The sequence below is a fragment of the Panthera onca genome, chromosome E2 (assembly GCF_046562875.1).
Source record: "Panthera onca isolate mPanOnc1 chromosome E2, mPanOnc1 haplotype 2, whole genome shotgun sequence".
NCBI classification, from domain to species: Eukaryota; Metazoa; Chordata; class Mammalia; order Carnivora; family Felidae; genus Panthera; species Panthera onca.
The window spans coordinates 24,958,443-24,979,775 of record NC_138353.1 but is presented as its reverse complement, the minus strand read 5'-3'; the positions used below and the strand labels follow the sequence as shown (position 1 = coordinate 24,979,775).

Sequence of the window (21,333 nt, the reverse complement as noted above, 5' to 3'; positions counted from 1 at the left end):
ATTTCAGAAACCATGACTAAAAAAAAAAAAAAAAGTTACCACAGACAAAAAAATAACCAGTGTACTCTGCCTCATAGAATATGTTCAGAAGTTTTGGCAAATGGTCCTCACTGATTCTGTCATTTTCATATTGTATCTGGCATATTGTCCCATTCAATTTCAACATTATCAAACATAGGTCATATCAACACTACTCTAAACTGGAGATAATCATGGAAAATGCTCAATAAATGAGGCTACTTGCCAGGAAATATGCTAAATCACACACATACACACAATTTCCCCCCATTTAATCCTCATAATTATCCTATTACTCCATGAGTTGGTATTATTAGCTCTACTTTACAGATGGGAACAGGGGCACAATGATCCCACAACTGGTAAGAGCTAGAGCCTAGGTGTGCACCATGGTCTACCCTACTCTGGACTCTGCCCTTGGGAGGAAGCCCTTGAAACTCATGGCAAACACTGAGTCCTAAGAATGTTCCACAAGAAGCCTAAATACAAGGGCAAGGGAGGTGTGATACCCTCTTAATGTGAGGATGCTAGTTATGCAGCATTATTTTTAAAAACCAAGAACAATATACAATCTAAATGCTTAAGAGTGCAGTTAACTAAATGATGGGATCCTCCACAGAATTGGTAAGGTGACCATCCAAACTGCTCATCAGGCACCTTTATTAGCATGTTGTGATGCTGAGGGAGTAAACAGGATTCAAACCACACACACACATACACACCTCAATCACATTAAAAATATTCTCAGGAACCACCTCACACCTGTCAGAATGGCTAACATTAACAACTCAGGCAACAACAGAGGTTGGCGAGGATGCAGAGAAAGAGGATCTCTTTTGCACTGCTGGTGGGAATGCAAGCTGGTGCAGCCACTCTGAAAAACAGTATGGATGTTCCTGAAAAAATTAAAAATAGAACTACCTTATGACCCAGTAATAGCACTACTAGGTATTTATCCACGGGATACAGGTGTGCTGTTTCGAAGGGACACATGCACCCCGATGTTTATAGCAGCACTATCAACAATAGCCAAAGTATGGAACAGCCCAAATGTCCATTGATGGATGAATGGATAAGGAAGATGTGGTATATATACAATGGAGTATTACTTGGCAATCAAAAAGAATGAAATCTTGCCATTTGCAACTATGTGGATGGAGCTACAGGGTATTATGCTAAGCGAAGTTAGAGAAAGACATATGACTTCACTCATATGAGGACTTGAAGACACAGAACAGATGAACACAAGAGAAGGGAAACAAAAATAATATAAAAACAGGGAGGAGGACAAAACATAAGAGACTCTTCAATATGGAGAACAAACTGAAGGTAGCTGGAGGGGTTTTGTGTGTAGGGATGGGCGAAATGGGTAAGGGGCATTAAGGAATCTACTCCTGAAATCATTGTTGCACTATATGCTAACTTGGATGTAAATTTTAAAATGAATATATATATATATATATATATATATATATATATATATATATATATTTATTCTCTCAAGAAAAGGACAGTAAGGAAATCTCCCAGAATGTTAGGCTTCTAATTAACTTTGGTTAGGGGATTTCAAGTTTTCTGAACTTTTCTTTCTTTTCTAACTTTTCCACACAAACATGTTTACTTTGCTAATCATATTATTTTTTGAGTTTTACACTTTTGTGGAATGTATACTTTTGTGGTCTGAACTTGTCAGTTTTCACTAGGATTCTGGATGTTTAAATATCTTCAAAATCTTTAATATCTTTAAAATCTTCAACATTTCATATCTTCAAAAGGACTTCAAGGGGATGCCGCAGTATGTGCATTCAGAACAAGGCAGATGAAATTGGGGAGACAAAAAACGTCAGTATGGTTTTTTAAGTGGGAGAATGAAATTTTAATAAGAAACTCTAGATGACCTGTGCCTCTTAAGGAGCTGAGCAGTGGCAGTAAATTCCATCTTCTTTGTTTCTTAGGGAGAGGGGTGTCTCCTGGCTTGGGGGCAGGATGAAAGCCAAAGATATCTGGCTCTCAGAAAGTACCAATCCTTAAATTGGTAGAGAACAGCATCATCCCCTTCTCCTATGCCTGACCCACATGCTTCTTTTAAGCCCAGCAAACTAGGTGGATTGAATTTGAGTACTCAACTGTCTGGTGGCCATTGCACGTATGGCTTTTTGAGGACAGTGATATTTTATTAGCTTTGACTCCCTGTTTCCTAGAAGTCCATGGCTCATGGTACTTATCAAACATTTGCTGACAGCTTTCTAGGTGTGTTACAGCAAACCATACCAAAAATAATATTGAATAATAAGTCTTTTCTAACCCCTACTTAATAAACTCTCTGTATAATAGCTACACAAAGTTTAGTCTCCAGGCAAGTTGTATGTTTCCATGTAAATGAATGATGAGGGAAGATGCAGAGAACATCTCTAGTTCCCTTGGTTATCAACCAGTAAGGACCCTCAACACACCCTAAACACACCATTCTCTCCCCCAGTCCTCTCTAAAGAACCACATATAGTAAATGAAGTCCCCTATCCTACAGAGAGCAGCTCCTCCAATGGCTCTGATGGGGCTGGTGACTCTAAGCCCCTCTTCTGCCTCACCAGCAAGCACAGGACCAGCCAAATCACCCTGGACCAGAGACTGATTCAGGGAAGGACACGGACAAAGGTAGCCAATCAAAGTCCTTCCTTGGAATTTTTCAACATGGAGCTGGACAAGACAGGCTTTGCATTTAACAAAGTGAACAGGAGAACCTAAGCCAGCTTCCCTCCAGGACTTCAATAAATTCCTCTTTCCTACTTCAGGCTATTCTGAGTAGGTTTCCATTTCTTCCAACTGAAAGAATCCTACCTTTTTCCATTTTCCAATTCTTTTATGTTTATTTAAATAGATAAATAAGGGGGTGAGGGGCAGAGAGGGAGCGAGAGAATCCCAAGCAGGCTCCATACTCTCAGCTTGGGACCTGATCCCACGAACTGGGAGATCATGACCTGAGCTGAAACTAAGAGTCAGATGCTCAACTGACTGAGCCACCCTGAGCCACCCAGGCACCCCTCCAATTCTTTTTTAATAAAAACATAGAAATTTTAGTTTTGAGTGAAAAATAGTTTTGAATTCAAAACCACACATCAAAACTGATGTAGATCTGGGAAAGCCTAGGGAAAAGGAATGAAATCCCTTGTATCAATGACTCCTTTCCCCCACTGACCTTGCTGTGCTTCTCGAGCTTCTCCTGACCACTGTGAAGAGGATGTTCATTCTGATTCCACCAGACAGACAAGGTCTGTATTCATTTTAACAACATCCCATTTCAAGAATCTATGTTTTCCTACCTCAAGCAACAAAAAGCAGCTCAGGGTCCTGAGGGTTGACACCTAAAAGGAAACGGAAGCTGAGAAATGGTGAGAGAAGTTTGTAGCATTTGAGGAAAATGTTCATTCTAGTGCTAGGACCATTAAATTACAAAGAGTGAAGATGTATAATTAGTGATATCTGTTTGACTTTTAAACTACAAGGAAAGTTAAACACCATCACCATTTTGGACATGTATTTTATTGTTTAGAAATTTCCAGCAGAGCTATCATTAAGTACCTTTGTCAGGAGATGCCTATGAGAATCTAAATTGGGAAACAGGGACAGGCAGGCCTGTCAGCTCTTCCTGCAAAATCACACAACACTGGGACAGCAACATGCTGGGCCTCAGGGTATGAGGTGATCAACCACCAGAGGTACAGTCTGGCATTCCCCATGTGCGGACCTAGATGAACAACAAAAAACTTTGCAGGTGTAGATTTAAGTGCGACCCCAAATGACAAATGACTTTCTCTGGCGGTACCCAAACAAGATGCCAGAATAAAGTCTGTAAAAAATCAAATCTATCATGATCAGCAATCCTACCCTGAATGAAGTTAACCTCCTAAACCAGCTGACCTATTACATTTTTATTTTAAAAGCAAACCAAGTGCATACAGCGTCTTTTAAAAAATCATGTAAACGTTGCAAAGTTTTTATGTTATTTATAATCTGAAGAGATTTATAAAAAACTACTAGACTCGTTAAGACTACAAATACTAACCCCTCATCCCCTCATGAAAAAAGCAATTGTTACAAAAATATAAAAAATAGACTAGCTTCTACTATGTAACCTCTCCACCAGAAACCTCACAACTCTGGGACACATTCTGGTTGATGTGCCATCCAACAAGCACAAGTGCAATTTTCTCAATTTTTAAGGAAGGAAAAGTTCCCAAACATTCCCTTTGTTACTGTAGATTGTGGCTACTTTCTTCACAGGAACTGTAATGTTAGCAAGTAGGGGCAGTCTGTAGTGTTCTATCATATTCCCCTGCACGGGCCCAAGCGTGGAAATTACAGCATAGGAGGCTGCCTTCAAAGTTCACTTCTCTTCATTTTTGTCTCTCCAGCTCCTTTGATTCCAATTTGGGACTTGCTGGGCCCCCAGGCTCTATAGCTGGCCTTGGCTTCCCTCACTGCCCACTGGGGAAGGCCAATGGTAGGAAGGGTCTCTTAATGAAGGGGCTCTCAGATAAGCCTGCTGCTCCCATGGCACCCACTTGTTTTCAAAGTGTGGGTCAGGCCCTGACCCAGGTTTGCTAATGCCAGGGAAGCAGCAAGCCTGATGGAGGATACTCCCCTGGCTGGAGACATGACTGATGCTACAGCACAGTCTGCAGAGTCTGGGAGGGGAGCCAGCAGCAAAGTGAGGCAAAATGCTTGGCATTAAGTTAAAATACTTTTATAAACTTCGAATCCAATTACTTGTACTCGCCCACAGCAGCCAAGCTACCAGGCACTTTGACCAGTTATCAGCTAGGAAATGGACTGAATTTGATTTGAAACAACACACACTACAGGAGGGGATTGGTTGGGCTTGATTGGTCAAGTCCTTGAGGATGCCCCTCCCTCATTTGTGGACATCTTCAGTGTTTCCTTGTCCCTGCTGTCACCAACAGAGGGCGATGTGTGGAAATCAAGCCCTTGGTAGAAAACAGCTATTGGCTAAGGGCAGGATGGATCCACACATCAGCAGGCAGAATGCCTCCATGCGACTGGGACAGGCTGTACCCTGTGTCCCTGAAGTCCAGGAAGACCTCCCAGATGCGGGTCCCAACCTAAGCATTCTTAAGGGAACGTTTCACCCCCAAAGCCCTCATTACCTGTTGCTCAATTACCTGTTGCAGAGTCCTCACTACCTGATGTGCGCTCCCAAGTGGAGACCTGGTTCAACTTGGAGCCTGGCTTGCACCCACTCTTCCCCTGCAGAACGCTTTGACTTGGCCATTGCCCCTCGTACCTGTCACAACCTAGCCTGGCATCTAGTCCAACCCACATGCTACTGCTTTCACCATTCTTGTCTGAGAGATAGGCTGTCTGCCTACAAGCCAGAATGGTGGGCCCTCTCTGAGCCTCTAGTAGACTTCCAGGCTCTCCTGTTTGAAGAACTAGATTTTCACACCGCTAATGGTTTTATTTCACAGATCACGGTGGTGAGTTTAGGATTTCCACTTCTTGCCATGGTTATCATACATTTCCCAGCACCTTCGTGTTTCTTCAGATCTGAAACATCTCACCCAACATACATACCCTGGTTGTTTTAAACCCCAAATAGCCTCTCCAATAGCACAATAATGGATTCAGAGAACACCGGCCACATGTGCTGAGCAAGTCCCCTCTACTTTGGTTGCTTAAAAAAACAAAAAACAAACAAACAAACAAACAAAAACAGGGCTTCTGAGATATCCCCAATTCACATTTGCTCAGAAGAGAAGTGCTCCCAACATCAAGGCACAAAGAAAGAAGTCTCTTGGGGCAAAATGACAACAAAAGCCACCAGTGGCCTTTGTGAGGCCTGAGGCAGAGTTGCTGGGGAAGGCAAGTTCAGTCTGGTGTGGGCGGGCCATCAGGAGGAAGGCCTGACAACTGTGTCTCCCTTTGGGCCCGAGCAATCCTCATGCGTACTTCTCCAGGAACTTTATGTGAAAGTCCTTCACCTTCTGTAGAACTGTTTTCAGCTTCTCCACCGGAGGGAGGATGGTCATTCTGTCAGGAAAGAAGATAGCATCAGCCTGGACATAAGTTGTTCTGGAAAAGGGGAGAGGAATGAACCTGGCAGCTCCTTCCTTCAGTCGCAGTTGTGACAATGTGGGCAAACAGTGTGGGAGGGGGAAGGCTTGTCTTGTCCACTGCGATAACACCAGCCCCTGGACAAAACCTGGAACTTGTTGACTTGTTGAACCACCTCCTGCCCGAATTTGTACATTTACTTTTAACTCAAGTAACATGTATGACCAAAAGCAGTAAGATGCCGGCAGCATTTAATCTCACTAACACGTCCACCCATTATCACAGAAGGCCCATGCAACATTCTGACCTGTGTATACAACTTCCTCTAGAGCATGACTTGGTGTTTCCTGCAGATACAGAGCAAGATGTTCTTCCTGCTAGGTGGGCCTTTTTAAAATTTCTCTTTTGGGGTGCCTGGGTGGCTCAGTAGGTTAAGCATCTGACTCTTGATTTTGGCTCAGGTTAGTGAATTCAAGCCCCATATTGGGCTCTGTGCTGACAGTGTGGAGCCTGCTTGGGATTCTCTGTCTCCCTCTCTCTGCTCCTCCCCTGCTTGCTCTCTCTCTCTCTCTCTCTCTCTCTCAAAAAAAAAAAAAAACTCTCTTACAGTGAGAACCTCCAGTTACAACTCTCCCTCCAGAAGAACTCCCAAGTTGCCATAGTAACTAATACTTCCTCTAATACTGTTGGTTTGCTTCACCACCTTAAAGTCAGCCCTCTCGATTTAACCGTTTTTTTGAATGAGCCGTGAACTGCCAAGGTGGACCTCACTAGGGTAGAAAGGCCAACCAGACACGTTTGTCCATCCAGGGCACACTGCCTACAACCTGAGTCAGGACTTGGCTCCAGGTGCTAACTAAGCTCATGACATTTCTTTTTTTAGCATCTGCTGCAGGAGACATCTGAGAGCACCAAGCGTGGAGAAGATGCTGTCCTGTTAGAACTGGCTTCAGTGGGGAAACCTGGGCCGAGCTGCTCTAGCCTGCTCTGCTCCTGGGGTTGCCATCCACACAGGGGCAGAGTTGGCACACCCTGTGAAATGTGTCACAGTAAGTGAAACCAATTCCATTGTTTTAGATGTGGCATCTCTGCAGACTTTTGGATAAGCTACTGAGCACCTGGGTACTGCAAGCTGCTATCATGGAGTTGGAAAAGGACATGGAAATAAAGAAGAAAACACCCCACTGGGGACACTTTGGATAGTATGTGACAGATGGAGGCAATGGAGGGGGGGACAGAGTGGTCAAGGAGATGACCTTGGAATCTACCCATAGTTTTCCTTAATCCCCAGACCCAGGTGTTGGCTTGGCTCTGCAACAGGACAGAATGGGAGTGGGCAGGGCGGGTGGTTTGCCACAGTGAGTTTGGGGCTGCACACACCTCAGTGTCTAAAGCCAGACTGTGTTCTATGATAACACAGGTTGTCTTTTCCAAGACAAACTTGGGACCAGTCCCCTGGCACAGAGAGGCAGCAGTACCTGAAGTGGTAGGTGCCTTCCCTCTGCCCGAAGCCGCTGCCAGGTACAACACAGATGCCAGTCTCCTCAAGGAGCTTCATGCAGTAGAACATGTCGGGGGCCATTTTATGAGCCTGTGGGAGCAGGGCAGGACTGAGAGTTCATTTACGGCTTTGCACTGCACAAACACACCACTGAACACTCAAAGTCAAATACAATGGAAACGGCAGGTTCTTTCCCGTGACAGGGCTCATCCACCCTCCCTGCAAGGACCAGGGTGGGATACTGGAAACTGCTAGAAGCTGGGGTCTGCGGGCTACTTCAGGATGGCCATGGGCTGTGGTACTTCGCTCTCTGCCCAGGACTGAGAGTCTCTTTCCTTTGTGCCCCACAGCCAGGCAGTATCTCCGCAAGCCTTGATGGTGGTTCCCTATATATATGCCAAGCTGTATAACCTCTGACAACATGGCCCTGAGGTCTGTGCCCAGGGGGACTTTTAGGGAACAGCAGCTTGGGGGCTCTGTTCATAGTGCTTCTTGCACCTTGGTTTTTACTACCTGGGGTACCTGTTAAATGGCTTCTCGGGCACCAGGGATTCTGACTCAGCAGGTCTGAGTGAGTGGGGGAGGGCCCAGATTCTGAATGTTTAACAAGGTATTGAGGAGGTTTAAGGGACACAAGGACAACACTTTCAGAAACACTGCTCTGGCTTCTGATCCTTAAAGTAGGCAGATGTCTATGGCACGGCCTGAAAACTTGTTGCAAACACAGAATCTCGGCCCCTTCACAGACTTCCTGAACCATCACTGGCATTTTAACAAGGTCCCTAGGTGATTTTGTGTTGACTTTCAAGGACTGAGAAGTGCTGCTCTAGGGCAGTTGCTGCGCAGAAGAGACGGCTGTCACTGCTTCCCCAGCGTGGGTTCAGTTTTAAATGCATCATGTCATGCTTGGGCACCTGCCTTCAGAACACTGGAGGTAACAGAGCCCAGATCAGCACCACTCGCCTGGGGCTGACCTCATCGCTGCCCCTTCACCACAGCATGCTGCAGGGCTGGGCCTCCGGGGGCCCATCATCTTTATGCTATAAGCACCATCTGGCCGAGGGGTCCGAAAAATTCCGAGCCTCCAGAACCAGCACTTTTGCTCCCCAAGGCAAGAGCCAACCCCCAACCCAGCAATTCCAAGCGAACCCAGTGAGCCCCGGCCCAGCACCCCAAACCTGAGCTGCTTCCACGGCTTTGCTGGGGATGAAGATCCGAGGAAAGGCATACATAGCTCCCTGCAAGGGGTTGCAGTGAATTCCTGGGACTTGGTTAAACAGGTCTTCTGTCAGCTTAGCCTTTTTGGCCAGATTACCCAGGACAGACTCTTTCTCCTGATGAGACACAGAAAACAAGAGTCAGCACCTCTGGGCATCATGGAATGGCTCTAGCTACTGGAAACTGTCCCTTCAACAAGGAGGGGAATGGGGTGGCCTGGTAAAAAGTGAGCCTGTGTGTGCAGGAACACAGCAAATCAAGGAGGTGGGTGACACATTCCTCTGCAGGAACTTCTCCGGGTGCTCAGCCCAAAAGGCTATTGTGGGCCCTGAGGCCCATAAGTGCAGGGAGTTCTGGGAAAAAGGTAGGTCCTGGGTAACTTGTGTCATGGCTTCTATTCTCTTACCAGGAAGGAGGTTATTTCTCAAAATGAGAAAACCTTGTCCCTGCCCAGCGGTCTGAGTGGACCTGGCCCTGGATAGAGAGCCCTAGAACATGCTTCTAGGAGATGGCCCAACCACTTCATTTTGGGGGGCCACTTTCAATCCATGTGGTATGCATAGGGCATGTGACTCAGGCAAAGCAAATCACTGGCTGGCTCAGAGGTGCACATGTGTCAGTCCAGGACTTCTGCAAGTACTGTTGGAACAGGGGATGGAAGCTGTGGCCTGAAAATGAAGGAAACATGGTCTACACACACAGTGGAATATTACTTAGCCTTCCAAAGGAAGCCCAGTCTAACACATGCTACAACACAGATGTACCTTGAGGACATTATGCTGAGTGAAATAAACCAGTCACAAAAGACAAATACTGTATGGTTCCACTTAGATGAAGTACCTAGAGTTGTCATGTTCATAGAGACAGAAAGTAGAACAGAGGTTAGTCACCAGGGGCTGGGGGGGATGGAGAAATGGGGAGTTAGTGTTTAATAGGTATAGAGTTTCAGTTTGGGATGAGGAAAAGGTTCTGGAGATCGATGGTGGTGATGGGTGCACAACAATGTGAGTGTATTTTATGTTCAGTGAAAAATGATTAAAATGATAAATTTTATGTTCTGTGTATTTTACCACAATTTTAAAAAAAATGTGAGCCTAGAATGGCTGGGAACTGACTGTTTGGTTACATGACCCATAAATTCCTTTGTGTGTAAACTAGTTAAAGTCGGGTTTTTGTCACTTGCAATGAATGGAAAGGGTCTAACTGGATTACTTTGAGCTGTGAGAACATCTGGTTGGGCCAAAGACAGGCCTATGGCCTAGAACCAATGCCACACCCATCCTTTTCTCCTTTTTAGTTTAGTAACAGAATCCTCCAGGGATGCCTGCCCATCTATGGCGCTCACAGGGGATGAAGGGGTAGGGGTCTCCCACCCACATGCATGGACAGTCCTCCACTTCAGAACACAGCCCAACTACATTTTCACACTGAACCTCATGGGGTGGTTTAGGCATCAAGAGGAACCATGAGCACCCGTCAGAGGTGTGGAGAGAGGCTGGCCATGGTGATCCTGAATACACCATGAATACCCATGATGCTTGTTGTGGCAGGGATGCAGATGGGCCACAGAACACAGCAACTCACCCTGTGGAACAGCTCAAAGGACTCCTCTCCAGGCACTGGGGGGTTCACAACGATGTCCATGGCAGCCTGCCCGGACACGGGAGGGCACAGTCGCACAGAGAGCAGCTTCACCAGCTGGCCTTTGATCTCAGGGTGCAGGTTGATCACCTCCATGTAGCCTCCTCGGTAGCCACACCTGCAGGTTGAAGATGGGGAGAGGACCCACCAGTCACAGAGAGGCCTCAACTAAATGCAATCCGGTCAGCCAGAATGTTCTGTAATCATCCCCATTCCTAATGCTGAGTGGTCAGATGTGGCCAAGTTCTTCCCAATGGAAGGTGAACGGGAGTGACATGAGCAAATTCCACATCACTTCCTTACAAGAAAAAAGTATGCTCTCTTCTTTTTCCTTCTTTCCCCCCATTTCCTGAGAAATGGAGACACTGGAGCAGCAGCCTCAGTGCCAGAGATGGATGCCACATGTTGATATGGCAGAACTGTCCTACCAGCCTAGTCCTGGAATGACCTCGTGGAGCACAGCCTGTCCTGGACTTCTCCTACCTTTGGTCTGTTATGTCAAAGAGAGATCCACTTGTTTTAGCCACTATATTTTTGGGCCTCTTTGTTAAAGCCGCTTAGCCTGAGTCCTAACTAATACACTAGCCTCTGTTCTAAAGGGGCACATGATTCAAGCCTGCACAGGCTCCAGGGGTAGGTACCTGATTCACTGGAGCTTATGAACCTAGTCTGAGGACTTTTGCTGGTCCTCTTCTGAAAACAAAGCTAACCTACAGGAGAGCAGAGCTGAGAAAGACAATGAGACAAAGCAAGAAATCAGGGATAGAGTCCCACTGACATCTTTAAGATTCCTAGACTTTTTACTGATATTAATTTTTTTAAAAAAACCTCTTTGGTGAAAGTCAGTTCAAGTTTAGTTTCCATCACTAAATCACCACCATTACTATCACCACTAGGATCCTGATATAGATATTTGATATAGACTGAAATCACAGGAAAGTAAGATGAAATCTGCAAGGAGTTAAAACAAAACAAAAAAAACCCCAAAAACTTTCGAACCTGAATCTGCCCCAGCAGTCACACTTTCTGGAGCTGTACCTCCTTCTCTGGACTGTGATAGATAACGTTCAGACTAAGACTGCAGAAATGCAGACTCCTTGAGGTGGGTACCCAGTCTTACCTTCCTCTGTATACTCCACACCCTCAACCTCAGAAGACCCGACACAGTGAAACACTCAATAAAATGCCACTGGACTGGGGCGCCTGGGTGGCTCAGTCGGTTGAGCGTCCGACTTCGGCTCAGGTCATGATCTCACAGCTCGTGGGTTTGAGCCCCGCGTCGGGCTCTGTGCTGACAGCTCAGAGCCTGGAGCCTACTTCTGCTTCTGTGTCTCCCTCTCTCTCTGTCCCTAACCCACTCACATTCTGTCTGTCTCTCTCAAAAATAAATAAACATTAAAAAAAAAAAATGCCACTGGAATTAGGCTGCAGAACTGAACTGGCAAAGGCCAGTTCCCATCTCATCTCTTGACTGGACTTTCCAAGGCAAGAAGATAAATTCTAGTATTGCAGAAAGGTTTCCCATAACAAAGGCTGAAAGAAACAACTTTCTGCTTAATCCTCTGCTGATGAGCAGAAAACCAAGTTGAGAAGAGCAGTCTAATCCCAGGTAATCAGGATCTGAAGACTACAGGTCATAACTCAGGATACCAACATCCAGAAGACTGTTAAAAACAATAATCAATAGCACAGATGGAGACACGACTAAGTATGTGATAAAAACACCTGAGTTTGAAAAAAGACTTAATAGAGAACAGACTTGTTTAGGAAAAGAGCTACATAGCACACAAAAGTCTAGCAGAGATAAAGCACTGCTATTAGTATAGACCAGAAAGACCAGCATAAATTAACCCCTGCCTACATCAAATAAAGCCAGCTGGGCAATCATCCCAATGATGCAGCTCCATCAACCTGGCCAAAATATTCCTCCAAGCTTCATGGTTCCATTGGCCTTCAGCTTAACAAGGGAGAACCTGACAGCTGGCGCATAAAAGAACCCCCACAAAGTTGGTGGATGAATGCCCTTAGCTGTAAACTCACTAGTCTTTCCTTCTCATTCTCTTCTTCAGGTTCCTCCTCTTCTCCCCCAGCTTCTGAGCAGTGAGGGCCTAAACCAGTCCCTGGTCTACCTAGGGTCTACCTCGCTCCTTGTGAGATGTCCAGGTTCAGAGATCTAACAACTCATTCACTGAACCTCCCAAACTTAAATCAGCTGGCTATCAGCCCTGAGCTGGGGACTCACACATCCATCTCCATCTGGACATGCAATGAGCATTTGCAAATTCAACACGTCAAAAACCCAACTCCCAATCTTTCCCCCAAACCTACTTCACCCACAGCCTTCCTCATCCATTGATGGCTAGCTACTTCATCCTTCCCGTTGTTTGAATAAAAAGCCTGGGAATCATTCTTGATTCCTCTGTCTCACAATCATCTTCTCCATCAAGCCACTCCTGTCCACTCTACCTTCAAATATATCCAGGATTCAGCGTCTTCTCCCCATCTCGATCCTGGCCCACGGTCATATATATACCTCGCCTGGCTATAACAGCCTCTTGACTGGTCTCTGTTCCTGCCCTCACCAGACAGCAAACAGACAGTGTCCAGTAAAACTTAAGTCAGGTGAGTTCATGCCTCTGCTATAATCCTCCAACAGATCCCATCTCACTCTGAGTAAAAGTAAAAAATAACCTAAGTAGCCCAGATGATCTGGCCTCTTGTGACTTCTTTGGCCTCCATGTCTGCTACTTTCCCCCTCACTTACTCTTTTCCAGTTTCCTTGCTACTCCTTGAATATTCCAGGCATGCCTCAGGGCCTTCACACATGCTATTCTCTTATCTTAGAATGTTCCTCCCTCAGATACCTGCATAGCTCCCTCTTTCCTCCTCAATAACTCTACCCCCACCACCCGCATTCCCATTTCTTCTCTATTTTTGTCCACTTGACACATGATTTTATTCATTTGTCTACTGCCTCTCTCTTCACTAGAACATAAGCTGTTAGGGCAGGGACTGCTGTGGTTTGCTCACTGCTGTATCCTCAGTGCCGAGATCAGTATTGGACTCAGAGCAGGTCATCAAAAAGTATTAGCTGAATGAACAAATACAGGATTGAAGCGGACTCTCTGGCCCCAGTGCTAGGGTGAGGTACACATACAGCTTGGCCCTGACACCATCTGTCCACTCAACCTGCCTTCTCCAGCCCCTCAGATTTCAGTCAATGTTGGAGCAACAGTAAACGGGCTGGCAGAAAACACTAGTGTTGGAAGCTGCTGTAGGTCTTGCTTTCATTTGCATTGTTTATTGCAGTCAGGTTTCTTTCAAGCATGACCTTATTTTGTATGGGCCTCTGCACAAGGCTGTCCTGCTGTCCTCACATCACAGGGCTTCCCCTTGGGGAGATGTGGCCTGTCTCCTGCTTCTAAGGTCAGCAGAGGCCATAGATAAGGACGGCCTTCTCTGTCCAGGTTGAGTGTGGGGCAGGGCAGAGGGGATCTGGTATGGGGCAGGCCCAGAGGCAGTGGGAGGAAGGTGGGGGCCAACATACTCGCCCATGTAGCCCTTGGAGGTAGAGTGGAAGGAGGCGAGCTCCACGTTGCTGGAGTACTCAGGCCCCATCTCATAAAGCACCTTCTTAAAGGAGTGGAATTTGCAGTCCGGAGAGTACACATTGTCCTGGTACACCTGGGGGAACAGGGACACAGGGACAGTCACCCATATTCCCCGAGAGGCCTGAGCCCATGTAGGAAGGGCACAGGTGCTCAGGGTCAACCTGCAGTCAGGCTGTGTGCTACAAAGCCCATTCCAGGAATAAGGCAGATGTGCCCAAAGGAACCTTATAGAACACACAAGGAGAAAAGCTTTGAGTTGTATGCCCACTTGATTTCTCCCATTCACCCACACTCACCTCCACCCAACTTTCAGATCTCCTTTCTACCTCATCTGACCAGTGACAATGTCAGGACTCCTACTTGCCCAAGCAAGTTTCCTCCCTGAATGTTTACTTCTTTCCATAAGATTAATAATGAAAGTTCAGGGGCACCTCTGTGGCTCAGTCGGTGAAGCGTCTGACTGGCTCAGGTCATGATCTTACTATTCATGAGTTCGAGCCCCATGTCAGGCTCTGTGCTGACAGCTCAGAGCCTGGAGCCTGCTTCAGATTCTGTGTCTCCCTCTCTCTGCCCCTCCCCTGCTCTCTCTCTGTCGCTCTCTCTCAAAAATAAAAATTTAAAAAGTTTTAAAAAAATAATTGAAGCAGTTCATGGAGCTATCCTCTGACCTCCGTACTTGAAGAGCTGAACGTGTTGCTCTCCTGGCTTTTTACGACACCTACCCCCTTTGGAACTACTGTTTTTCTATTCATTTCACTGCCAGCTTTCCCACTAGACTGTACACATGAATGGCACCCACATATGCTTTGTTTTTCCCTGTCCACATAGTCCACACTCAGCAGGCAAGCACCTTCCTCTGTCCTTGGAGATGAACTTCCTCATGCCCTCCTCTTCCTGGACCTCAAGGGGAGGAGTTTAGTGCACGAAGTCACTCTGCTGCCCCTTCTCTCCTTTAGAAATGAAGATTTTTAACACCTGACACAAATATAACCCTGTATGTTAACTCTACTGGAATTTAAAAAAAAGAGAGAGAGAGAAAGGAAGATTTTTAGCCCATCTATTAATCATGGCAACAATTTGGTGGGTAAGTTCTGTGTGTGTGTGGGGGGGGGGGGGGGGGGGTGCTAATGAGCAAAGAAATGAAACCAGGGTGCTAGAAGCTACCACTAACCAGAATCATGCAGAAATGAAGAAGTGAAATAGAATCTGACAGGCCTTGAGTTTCTTCCTTGCAAAGCAAGAAAAAAATGGGGAGCCTTGGCTCCAGAACTGAGGTTCAAGGAGTGGCAACCATGAAATTAAAATTTCCCCACCTCCCTTCACAGGCTGCAGTGAGGACTAAATGAGATGGTAGATATGGAAGCACAGGAGGCACAGGAACACAGCATTATGTCCACCCAGCATCCACTCTCCCTTCCTGAGAGAGAGTCCCCTGATTTCCCCTCGGGGAACACTGCTCCCTGCTCTTAGGGAAGACAGCCTGCCCCTTGTATGGGGCCTGGTCAATGTGCATATTGCAACCATCAGCCACAGTGATTGGTTCAGCAGTGGGTGTGTGACCCAAGCTGTGTGATTCAGGCTCAACTCTGAGACTTTTGCTAGAATCACCAGGAAGAAATTCTCTTTCTAGGCTGGGAAGATAGCAATGTTGTGAGGCCTAAGTGGAAGGAGAGTGAGTCTGAGGGATATGGTTTGTGTCCCTGAACTTAGCCCCACACCTTTACCCCACTGTTGTTTTTCAAGTTTATTTATTTATTCTGAGAGAGAGAGAGAGCATGACCAGGCAGGAAGGTGAGGGGTGGGGGGGAGCGGTGGCAGAGAGGCAGGGAAAGAATCCAAAGCAGGCTCTACTATCAGCATAGAGCCCAATGCAGGGGTCTATCTCACAAACCCCGAGATCATGACCTGAGCCAAAATCAAGAGTCAGATGCTTAACCTACTGAGCCACCCAGATGCCCCTCTTTTAAAGTTTAAAGTGGTTTGGGTTAACTTTCTGAAATTTATAATCAAGAATCCAACCGAATAGAGGGATGATTTAGGTCACAGTTTCACAGGTTGTTAACATCCTCCTCCTTGGTTAGAATCACTCCTCCAACACCTAGAAATTTCCCTGTGGTACAGAACAGTCAGGCCTGGCTCCCTCCCCCTGGAAGAGAAAGCTCAGCCTCACTCCTCACGGAGGAGAGAGCTGGGCAACTCTTACCTCATCAGCCAGAAGAAAGAGCTTCTCTTCCCAGGCAAAGTGAATCACATCTTCTATGCACTTTCTGCTTTGGACCTGACCTAAAAAATCCCCAACAAAACCAGAATGCAGTTTGTAATGCTGTTTAAATTGTCCCTAGGACAAGAATCCCACCCAGAATCACTCAGGTGTCCTGTGTTCCTGCATGACCCTTAGGGACCACCCTAGTTGCTGTGCCTAATAGGGTGTAGTCAACCTCTAGGGACTCCCAAGTCTCTGCCCCATCTGTCTGACTCACTTATGCCAGGTATGTGGAGGGAGAAGTGTTTCACACTCAACTTTCTTGTTATTCTTATGAGAGGTGTGTGTGGGTGGGTGGCGGGGTATGTTTGTGTTGGAGGATAGTGTCTTAAGGAGAAGGAAGATAAAACTGAAGGGGTTAAATCAATAATCTCTGAGCCCCCCTTACCACACACCAATAGCAACTGACGAAGAGAATCACACTGGCTGATGGACAGTTACCACAACTTCCCAGAGAGGCACACACAAGTTCCATGAAGCAGGGACATGGTCTGTATGGCTCATCGGGTATCCTCAAAGCCCATATTCAGCAGGTGCTCGGTAAATATTTGCAAAGTAAGCACAAAATGAACAAGCCTGTGTGCCAGCTCTGGTGTCTCCTGTTCGTGGCCATGTGGGAGTTATGTATCACTGATGATGATGGAGAACACTCTGCAGTCTTCCCTTTTAAGGTCTACCTTTGTGCACTAGACTCAACACAAACAGTGGAAATAATCAGCACCCGTTTAACAGAAATGAGCACAAATAGCAAAATATTACTCTACCAGTTCACCAGAAATGCCATGGGCTTAGATGGGGAAGAAACAAATGCAGCAAGATGGAGATGGAAACTTTCCCCAGTGTTTCCTGAGACCTGCTATGGGTGTGGCACTGGGGGTATCAGCGGTGCTCACATACCTTCCGGAAAAACACCCAGAATCCCAGTAAGTCAGAATACTTACTGACTTAGTAAAGAAACAGCATTTTTAAAGATGTATATGTATGTGTCTCTATGCATATCACATATAACTCTGTAAGTATGTGTATATGTATGCAGAGGTACTATTTATATACGTAGAATATGTTACCTTTTTGTTAAAAATAAAAATACCTATAGTCTTCTCTGTGTGAGAATATCAAGGACATGTATGGAAAAAAATAGATATATCTTATAAGAGCACAGTATGATTCAGCCAGGATCTCAGCTTTGAACTATCAAAGCAATGAACCAATTATTTTACTAAAGCTCAATTCCTTTGTGAAAGGTCCAGCTTTTTCCTGCCAAGCAAGCACCAAACCAGGCTTCCTCTGAAGTTCAGGGTTCTGGGATTCTGGAAAGGAGACAGCCCGGGATTCTACAAGGAACCAACTACTCTTCCCACTGACAGCCAGGTGCTGGCTCCCCAGGGGGCTGAGTCTGCCTGCAAACCCTACTGGGCTTGCCCTTCCATGCCTCTGATCCCACACACTATCCTGTTAGAATGCAAGCAAAGATTTGAGCAGCAAGAATATCAAAACCATGTGCACATAGTGCCAAGGAGAGTGCAAAGAGGAAGTAAACAAGGACCAGGGCCTCAGAAAGCCTGCAGCTCAATAGAGGGAACGGACACACTATATGTAAATAATTCCACTGATGTGTGCAACGCAACCCTGAGGATAAGGACAGAGCTTATTTCTCTCCAGTGTCTGGGAGTCACTCAGAACATGCCTCTAAGCCAATGGGTGGACAAATACATACAGTGTTGTAGAAGGGACAGTCATAAATGGCTTTAGAGGGCCAAGGCACAGCTATGCCCAGCAGGGGGAGATATGAGACCACCTCATAGAAGGGATGGCTTTGACACAGAAGGCTGGAGAGGGGTCTTCCAAGTGCCTCTCACCAGAGGCCAGGCCAAAGGAAATTTCCCACAACCCAAAGAGAAAATCTGTTGCTTTGTTTGCCCAGTGTCCTTCCCTCCTTTGAGTGACAGAGCTCAGCTATTCTATGGGGAACTGCTTCTCTTTGCACTCCAGCAGGGCCAAGGGACACAGACCTGGCCACAGTCTTGGTGATTTGACTGGTGCAGGAATGGGCAGATGACCTAAGCTGGGCCAAAGTGGGTCTGGCCTGGAATTTTTGTTAAAACTATGGGTGAGGCTCTCTGCTGAGGTTGCTCAGCTGGTGGGCCATGGCTGGGGCTGCTGAAGGTCACACCAAGGACAGATCCTTCCTGAGAAGGACTCCAACTGAGACCTGGGAAATGGACCGAGATTCCTATGACAATGATGCTGATTCAGGTGTGCTCCTTCACCCCTGGACTTTACAGTTCTATGACCCAATTGCAATCTTGAGCTGGGTTTCTATCTTAGAACCCAGAGGCCTGGTTTAATATCCCAGTCCATTTTGACACCTTTCAGCCCAAGTGGTCAGTGTGTGGTCCAGACAAGATATATGGCCATCACAGGGAGTTTCTATTTTTCATCCCCCATCTTCCAAGAGCTCACCAATTTTCACACATTTCAGACCCCAGAAAGCAACACCAGCCTCTGCCCACTTACAGTTATTCTAAAAATTACTCATATTAATATACACTCCCATGATCCCTTTACCTAAAATAGTAAAGTCTCTGATGCAATTATTTCTTCCCAGAGAACCAGGTGAAAAGATATGCATAAACACCTGGCCTTAAAAGTTACCAACCCTCTAATATAAACTAGGTATACAGAGTATTTCCCAAGATGTAGGAACTGTTACTTCAAGTTGGGACCAGCAGCAACAGCATCACCTGGGAGCTCATTAGAAATACAAACTCTCATGCCCCAACTTAGCCCAATTACATCAGAATCTCTTGGAGCGGGGTCCAGCAGTTTGCTTTTTAACAAGCTTAAGTCTGAGAACTACTGTCCTAACGTGGTGGTTCTCATCATCAGCTGTGGGGAATATTGATGCCTGGGCCCGATCCCCAGAGATTCTGGGATGCAGCCATGACTTTGGCATTTTTAAAAGCTCCTTTTGTGATTCTAATGTGCAACCAGGATTGAGAACCCAGCTGTAGTCATTTTCCTATTGCATTAGAGCTAGAATCTGCATTCCTACCCCCAGGGAGCTGATGTAAATAAATGAGTGTTACAGCCAGGCGCACCCATTTTCTGCACTCAGGAATTCAAGTGGTGCTTTCAGCTGATTGAAGCATCATTTAATGTTCCAAAGAAGCAGATTCCACAATCAACTCCAACGCGTTTTGGCCCTGACCCAATTTATCTCAACAAAGGAGGAAAGAGGAGCCCTTGTTCTCAGCATCCAAATAGCACTGGGGGCAAATGAAACCAGCAGCCCAGAAAGATCCAAACATGCAGGGCTGGACTTTTTTTGTTTTTTTTAAAGAAAAATATGCAAAATTAGGAGCGATTTTCAACTTCTGGAAACAGGTTTTTTCAGTTTGTTTGCTTTTGTTTTTAATATGGCATTTCCTTTCCAGGTCTCAAAGTACACAGTAACGCTGTGTTAAAGAAAAAACCGCACACACCAGCATTCTGAAAACTGGTTCAGAAAAACAACTAGGAGTAAAGGTAAAATGAGGCCTATGATTAATGGTGACAGGTTGTAAGTAACCTCAAGGAGATTCTTTGCAAATGTAAGAATGGGAGAAAGAAAAACAAAACCAAAAAACTGGTCTTAATAATAATGCAACCCTGTCCAAAAAATATGCCTGCATTTGCTCATCTCCTAAGGTGGCCTGTGGCAGATTTTATGGCTTTATGTTAACAAATCTGGAACTAGATTGGGAAAGGGGAGCAAAGAGAACGTCACATTATTTAACTCTTTCGTGTCCAGACCTGTAGTACACCGGCTGCCCTACCCCTACTCCCCAATAAAGTGGCGAAGTGAAGCACAGACCTGTGGGGTTCCCAGGGTTGATGATGCACAGCACCTTGGGGTCACAGTGGTCTTTGGCCTCCTGCACAGCCCGCCGGAGCTCATTCACATTTAGGGCCCAGCAGTTCTCCTCATCCAGGTAATAGTTCACCTGGATGGCATCGAGCTCAGAAATGACGGCCGAGTAGAGGGGGTACTGTGGGATGGGGATCATGACGCCGGTCCGTGACTTGCCGCCCCCGGAGACCAGGATCTTCAGGATTGTCTGCAATAGAGAAGCCATGTCTTCCAAGAATACTGCCACCTTGCACCCTTTGGGGGCTGCCAGGCAGATACTCCAGGAAGCCCCACTTCTAGCCTTTCACCAGCCACCCTGCTGCCTGCCTGCAGTGCAGTCCACATGAGCCCCTTGGCTTCCCTGAGCCTCACTTTCTCCATGTGTAAAATGAGGTCTGCTATGAGGAATAAGCAAAATGAAATGCTTTAACGTTCTCAGCACAGTAGTTAAAAGACTCAATGCTTCTACTTTTTAAAGAGGTCTTCTAAAGCAGTGGTCTACAAACTGGCTGTCTCAGAATAATATCCTGACCTCAGCCCTTAACCTCATTCCGTCTGTCCTGGTGGGGATGAGCAGTGGAAATCTGTCTTGTTAGTAATTACCATTGTCCAAGGTTGGACAGACCCCTCAACAAGGAAAGGATTGTCAAACTGGGAGAAAATACCCATCTACTATCAGCAGGTGGTGCTTCAACCTGGTTGTCTCCACAGCTGTCTCCACAGCTCAAGGTTTGCAGGACTCCTGAGAAACCAGGTCATGTGAGTCCTGTGGGCTACCGGTGGACATGGCAGTAGTTCATAAGAAACCCTCTTCTGTCAGAGCCCCCACCTTACACACAGGCTCAGTTCCTTGCTGCAAGAACGCCACCAAATTAAGAAGCTCAACAACTTGATTCTTTTCCCTAAATCTTGAAGACACCTTCCTCCCCTGCTCCAGGACCTCTGGGTGTATGTGGGTTTCTCTGGGAATTACAAGGGGCTCTGACAACAGAACACAATGGAATATGCTGCGGTTGAAGACCTGAGCCTCAACACTCAAATTCCAAATTCCACAAGAGGCTGACTTAAAGCCTGCAGACCACTTAACATTACTGGGCCTGTTTCCTCACGGTCTCCA

The 21,333-nt window shown here is 46.2% G+C and overlaps 1 protein-coding gene across 2 annotated transcripts in view; it reads right to left on the bottom strand.

Annotated features, from left to right (window-relative positions):
* Window positions 1–3,538: 3,538 nt before the first annotated feature.
* GPT2 (glutamic--pyruvic transaminase 2) overlaps window positions 3,539–21,333 on the bottom strand; it is a 34,090-nt gene continuing 16,295 nt past the window's right edge. For both annotated transcript variants that reach the window (XM_060650833.3, XM_060650831.3), the window contains exons 6-12: window positions 20,181–20,424; window positions 16,265–16,344; window positions 13,998–14,134; window positions 10,394–10,568; window positions 8,770–8,925; window positions 7,569–7,681; window positions 3,539–6,066 (exon numbers count right to left, since the gene is read on the bottom strand). In XM_060650833.3, coding sequence (XP_060506816.1) covers window positions 5,976–6,066; window positions 7,569–7,681; window positions 8,770–8,925; window positions 10,394–10,568; window positions 13,998–14,134; window positions 16,265–16,344; window positions 20,181–20,424 — 996 coding nt within the window. In that variant the 3' untranslated portion in view covers window positions 3,539–5,975. The remainder of the gene's footprint in view (window positions 6,067–7,568; window positions 7,682–8,769; window positions 8,926–10,393; window positions 10,569–13,997; window positions 14,135–16,264; window positions 16,345–20,180; window positions 20,425–21,333) is intronic.